Raw genomic sequence first — 6,635 nt, 5'->3', positions numbered from 1 at the left:
TCGCTAAATACACTCCAATCGGAGCTGTTAAGACCACCAAGGATCCAATCATTATTCTCGCTACCAATGATTTCAGAAACTATGACCTGACCATGACCACCTCTGGAGATGAGGTCACACTCCACACTGGAGTCGACTAGTCCAGAGTACGTCGCCGACACGGTACTCAACTCTACTCCATTTTCAGTTTTCACCGTCGACAATGTTCTTCTTCCAGCTCAGGTCTTCAGCAAATCTTAGGCCTTCAAGTTCTCTTTTTCTTTTTCATGATTTCAATTTCTCTCTCTGTGATGATATGATTGGGGATGAGAATCAAGTTCTTAGGATCAAAATTGTGAATTGCTTAACTAATTAAACATAGTGAATGTGGAATTCTGTTGCAAATTTGCAGTAGGATTGAACTTGTTTATCTTACAGGTCGCTCAGCCTCCAACCAATTCTGTTTCAAGCCTCAGTTTCAATCCCAAATCGAACCTTCTGGTCTCCACCTCCTGGGAAAATCAGGTTTCAATTCGTTTTCTTCTTCTATTTTTGTGCTTGTTTGGTATGTAGTGCTTAACGAACGACTGAAGGAGAATGGACAGAGGTATTATGTTGATATGTTTTTGAAAGTCCAGATACCTTTTATATCACTTTTGAAAGTTATGGACTATTTTGTCTGCTGCTTACAAGTTTAGACCCCGTGTGTGATAAAAATCATAATACCTATATGTATTATTAAACACTTGATCAACTTTGTACATGTCAAATACGCCCCGACCGTTCTTCAAAATAGAGCGTAGTTTTGAAGAAATTGACTTTGAAACCGCACTCGAAATTACCTCCATTCTCTACGATCTGAGTACTTAGAGAATCCTATTTTGTGTAATCTTAATTCTAGTATTAGTAAATACATCACCTATTGAATATTGATGTTTTTTGACTTTGATGGTTTTTCCCGCCTGTACTTTGTCTATTAAATACATGTCCGGCCATCAATAAAACAAAGAAATCTTGTCAGTTGAAGCACATGAGGCTACATCAAGTCATTCCAATGCTGGTAACATTTCTGGTTAAGTAATGAAGTTGTTTTTAACATTTCTGGTAACTTTAATTATTTTGTCGACTACTACATACTGCATCACATAAATAGGAGTTTAAATGGCCTAGTTGGCCTTGGTGCAACTAACCTACATATTGCAGTTATCTCCTGGATAATTATTATGGTTTCACTTGTGGTGCCTCCCACTTGTACAGAAAGTCATCCTGATTGTCTTTGTTGAAGCCATGCACGCCATCTTGGGCAGCTTTCCAGTTGCACTTGTCTTCACATCTAATGATATCCCGACTGGCTCTGTAGATGTCAAATGTTCCTGATCCGTCTTTGCAATTAAATGAACAGAAGAAAAGCGTTGTTGCCCATACATTAACTTTGAAGCTCCATTCGTAATGACCTCCATTGGGTATGACCTGAGCGCCTAGATCGTCGTCCCCGGATTTACAGTGGACATTGAGTTCTTGCCCATCAGGTAATGTGTTGTCGATCGAGGTCACGACTTTGAAGGGTACCACAGCAGTTGTAAGCGCCACAAAGAAAGGAATGAACAAGGCGAGCAGCAAAGCTTGGTAGCGAAATATTAAACCCATGATTGTTCTCAGAATTGTACGCTTGCAAATGATTCAATCAAATACCATAGGCATGTTTATATAGTCAGCGGTGGCCTAGTTTTGAAAGATTGCACACTAGATTTTCTTCCTATTATGGAAGAATTCTGGTGGATTTTCTTCCTTATATTTTTCTCTAAAGTTTGATGTATTTTTTAATGGAATTTGGGCGAATTAATTGCATGTTTACTTACACGGATTTGGCAACTTGCTTACTTTTTGATGTGCTTGGGTTAACATTTTTATGGTGTTACGAAATTTGTCATGTATTGAAATTATTTGTCATATTTTCATTTAAGTTTAGATAATGGCGTATATTTTTTAAATTACTTTACTTATTTATTATTTTTATATTTGTCCAAGTGGATTGTCTCCCTTAATTTTGATTAGAAAATGAGTTGGTTGCCTTTGTTTATCACCTGAACTATACTGAAATTATGTATTTTTTATTGTAATCCAAAATTTTTATGGATCAGTAATTTACCCTGTACTTAAAAATATCGAAAATTCAAAAATTTATTTTAGATTAGTAGATTCGTAAATATTTTATTGTGGGTCGTTGCATGAGTTAATTAATGCAGACTGTACCTAAAGCTCGCTTTACCGTAACCTCCATTACCTAAGACCTTAGGTCGTCTCCAACCCAAAGGGCTAAAAATAGCCCTGGGGCTAAATTTTAGCCCTGAATTCTGTACTATTCATTGATCTGACATCAACCGTCTCCAACCCGTCAATGCTAAATTATAGTCCTAAAAATACGCACCATTATTCCAAACAAAGATCATAAACCTCCGAAGCAAAATAGTAAAATGAATCCTCAGAGGAATTGATCCTTGCAACCCAAACAAAATTTAAATAGTACTATGGGCCCTAGAACCCCAATCTAGCCAGCCCCACACCAAAGAGGTAGACCAAAGCAAGAGCCCAAACGGGAGCCCCACAACCCAGTTTAAGGCCCAACAATTCCAGTCTTTGGGATGAGCAAGGATAGCCCACCCTGGACCAGTGGGCCTTGAGCCAGCCCAAAAAGCCAGAAATCTGGCCCAGCCCATAGATGGGAGTGCAGCATCTTCCTCCGTCCAGCCGCTGCAGCATGGCCAACCCCATCTTCTATCCCCACGCCGGCGCCAGCAGATCGGCTCCTCCGACGAGCGAGAGCCATCCACCATCACCAGTGCCATCGAAGGACTACAACCTGAGCAAAACGTAGGAGTCCGGGTCCAACCAAAACAACCAGTAGCTCCAGCCATTGCACCACTGTCGAGAGCCGCAGACCTAGTCACGCAAATCGCTACACACCGGCCATCCTTTGCCAGCGAACTTTCAATGAGATCAGGTTGAAAAACCCAATCCTTGCCACTGTCGCTCAGGTCCGATCGAGACAGCACCACATATGTGGCCCTCCATCTCAACCCAATCAGCATCCGGTCGACCCACCAAGTAAAATCATCGAGTCTGACACCACCATTGCCACTAAAACTCGAAACTACCACAGGAACATCGTCACTCAAAGCAACGAAGGAGAGAAGAAGCAGCCAAAGAATGGCCATGGCCTCCATTGGCAAGCAATAGAGGAAGTCGGAGAAGCCACCGCCGTAAAGGAGAGGTTTCTCAAACCCTAGCAGAGAGACAGCTAGGTCAGTCGAATGTGTAATATATATATATGTTCTTATTTTTTATCAGATTCTTACTTATAGTAATTGAAATCATTTTTATGATAAAAAATATTTTTCCGATTGTACTTTTCAAATTCCATGTGTTGCTTCACAAGCAATGTTGTAGTTTCTTATACGATTTCATATATGTGGCATAGGTCATGAATAAAATAAATATTGAAAATATGACACATGGTAGTAGAAGGATGATGTGAAAAATAAGGTTGAGGTGATATGTATTTATAGTGTAAATTTTTTTAAACCATATGTAAAAATAAAAAAAATCCAACGGCTATATGACGTCAGCAATTGGTCGTTGCTGATGTCATGCATTGGTCAAGCTGACTCTAAACGTGGACCATTGTAGCTTTCTGATCCATTTCTTTATAGGGCTAAAAGGCTAACCAAAGGGCTATTTTTGCCCCTTGGGTTGCCCTTTGCCCCTCAAATTTGGCCCTTTAGCCCTCCCCCTCATGGGTTGAACACCATTTGGGTTATTTTTTGGCCCTTTAGCCCTTTCCCCCCATGAGTTGGAGAAGGCCTTAGGCCACCTCCAACCCATTAGTTCAAAGTGCTAAAGGGGCAAATTTTAGCCCAATTCAACTCCAACCCATGATGTTAAGGGCCAAAGTGCCAAATATGAGGGGCAAATGTGAGGTTAAAGGGCTAAAAATAGCCCTAAGGAGAGCCCTTTGGCCCTTGAAAAAAATTGGATAAGATTCATGATGGCCCACGTCTGGTAGTGGAGGCATTAAAAATATGATTCCAGTTTAATTTATTCTATTTCAAAATTAGCTAAAGATATTTTTAATTATCTTTTAAAAAAAATACAACCGAAAAAATATTTTTTATCATAAAAATTATTTCAATTACTATAAGTCAATTGACTTTAAAAAATAAGAACATATATATATATAACATATCCAAAATGTTAAAATATATTTTAGGGCTATAATTTAGCCTTGACGGGTTGGAGACGGTTGATGTCAGATCAATGAATAGTACAGAATTCAGGGCTAAAATTTAGCCCCAGGGCTATTTTTAGCCCTTTGGGTTGGAGACGGCCTAAGGCTCCTTTGATATACTCTCCTCTTTTGTTGGCCTCAAGCTGTACTGGAGATGTTTAACTCTTTTTTTTTTTTTTTTTGGTGTCCTTTTAGATCATAGAGATTAATTAAGTTCAGGTCTTCAAGCTGTGATGTTAGAATTTAGAAATAGGCCTCATTATGACTTCATTTTGTATTGTTATTCCTACTTTTAACTTTATACTTTAATATTATTGTGATCACAAAAAAAAAAAAAAAGGTCTTTTAAGGTTCTCCCTCCTCCCTCCTCCCTGCCTGATCTGGTACCCATCTATCCTTGGCTTTGGTCAAAACTAGTTTGAGATCATTTTTGTTGACGGCTTAATCTATTTTGTTTGTTTAGTGTTTAGGTATTTTGGGCTTACCTTGTTGTGTCCCTCCCACAACATCCTCAACGCCGCCGAAATCCTCTCCGATTTTGGCTACCTCTCCATGGCTCTCACTCTCGAGGTCGTTTCTCAGTCGCTCGTCCCCAAGTCGTCGTCGCTCACCATCTTCACGTCGTCGGACTCCGCCTTCATCAAGCGAGCCGGCCAACTCTCCCTCTCTCTCCTCCATGCCAATTCCCCTTCGCCATTGTTGGTATTCTTAAAATTTCAGTTCAGCCATGGCGGCTGTACATACTAGGGAAGTCTCAACTAAGTTTGGCACTATCTGCTGGGCCCATCGGTACTCCCATGTACTATGCCATGGGCCGGGTTCACGACCCACCATGGCGGGGCTCATTGGGGATGCCACCCCGGGCACCCAGGAGGACCCTGGGCAAGGTCAGCACAGCCCAATTATTTACACACAGGACTGATATGGCATCAGAAGAACAACTAGTGTCCCACATCGAAGATGGGGGAGACTTCCTTCACATGCTCGAGTATAAAGGCATTAGCACAACCACCTTTTACGGGTAATAACTCCTTTGTCTACTATTTACTTACTATACACCTATATTAGCTTCTCACTCAGGCATCGGAGAGGTGTAAACCGTCCGGTACGGTTTACCCCTCTAAGCGTGTGTTCTTGGTACAGGATTTAGGAGGTGCATCGGTACCCCAGGCGGTATAGCATTCTGTGTGAGGTACCTGGAGAAAGCCACCAGAAACATTGGCGCGCCAGATAGGGGTAGAAATCATGACTGAGCCGGAAGGAACGGCAGGAGGGGATAGAAGTGTCGCCCGGGCACTGATATTCTCTCCGGGTACTTCATCAGCAGAAGCACCAGGTGTTGAAGAAATTCATGGTCTCGGATCCTCGGACCCGCATGTCCCGGACCAAGTGTCTCCGGTATCGGAATTGGAGTCCATGCGGGCGGAGATAGCAGCCTTCAGGGAACAATCCAGGATCGATCGGGAACAACAGAGTACCGATAGGGAAACAAACCGCCTTACGCAACAGAAAATCCAGGAGCTGGAAGATGAAAACACAGCGCTGGCCCGAGCACTGGACCGTAGGCATCAGCACAACGAGGCGCTCACCCAGGCTCTGGCTAGGGCATCCCAACCAGCAACGGGCGGGAACGCTGCCCAGCGGGTAATCCAAGTACCGGTAGAGTTATTTCCGGAAAGCTTGAGGCATCTACCACCACCACCGTTGCCACAGCCAGTACCGAATATTCCCCCGGTAACCGACGCAAACACGGCATTACTTGTGCAAATGAGCAACTCTTTGCATGCTCTGCAGGCAAGGGTGCAGGCCACAGAAAACAGGGACACATGGAGGGCCCTGGCCACCTACGAGGACCGCCCGGGTCCTTTCACCCAACAAGTCAGAGGAGCCATTCGAGCGGATATGTCGAAGCCACTGAAGATTGACTACACGGGGGTTGGAGACCCCTATCAGCACCTACAGGCCTTCCGTTCGCAAACAAGCGCCAAGGGATATACGGATGAGGTGTGTTGTAATATGTTCCAAGAAACTTTGTCAGGGGAGGCTTTGAGTTGGTTCTACGAACTGCCGGTCGGTTCTGTAGGGAACTTCAAGGAGTTAGCTGACAAGTTTGTGGCTCGATTCATCTTACGCACCAATGGGATACACACACCAAAGGGCCTGTTAAAGGTCCAGCAGGGAGAGAATGAGACTTTGAAGTCATTTGTAAACCGGTGGCAGGCGGCTACCGCCAAGTGCCGGGACCTTAATAAGGAACTGGCCGAGCTGGCTTTCAGGAGAGGCTTAAGGCGGGGAGAATTTCTCTATGGGATTAACCATAATCCTCCAGCCAACTACGACGAGCTGATGGCCACTGCCATCAGACACGCCC

At 43.2% G+C, this 6,635-nt stretch overlaps 1 protein-coding gene across 1 annotated transcript; it reads right to left on the bottom strand.

Annotated features, from left to right (window-relative positions):
* Nucleotides 1–1,200: 1,200 nt before the first annotated feature.
* LOC133711759 (S-protein homolog 6) lies at nt 1,201–1,626 on the bottom strand. The gene has a single exon (XM_062137853.1). The coding sequence runs from the start codon at nt 1,624–1,626 to the stop codon at nt 1,201–1,203; it is 426 nt and encodes a 141-aa protein (XP_061993837.1).
* Nucleotides 1,627–6,635: the final 5,009 nt, after the last annotated feature.

Source organism: Rosa rugosa, chromosome 5, assembly GCF_958449725.1.
Source record: "Rosa rugosa chromosome 5, drRosRugo1.1, whole genome shotgun sequence".
NCBI classification, from domain to species: domain Eukaryota; kingdom Viridiplantae; phylum Streptophyta; class Magnoliopsida; order Rosales; family Rosaceae; genus Rosa; species Rosa rugosa.
The sequence above is the reverse complement of the archived record's forward strand: the minus strand, read 5'-3'. Positions and strand labels throughout refer to the sequence as shown.

What these genes read in the sequence shown, in the direction of transcription:
- LOC133711759 (XM_062137853.1), bottom strand. Translation starts at nt 1,626, where the DNA reads ATGGGTTTAATATTTCGCTACCAAGCTTTGCTGCTCGCCTTGTTCATT.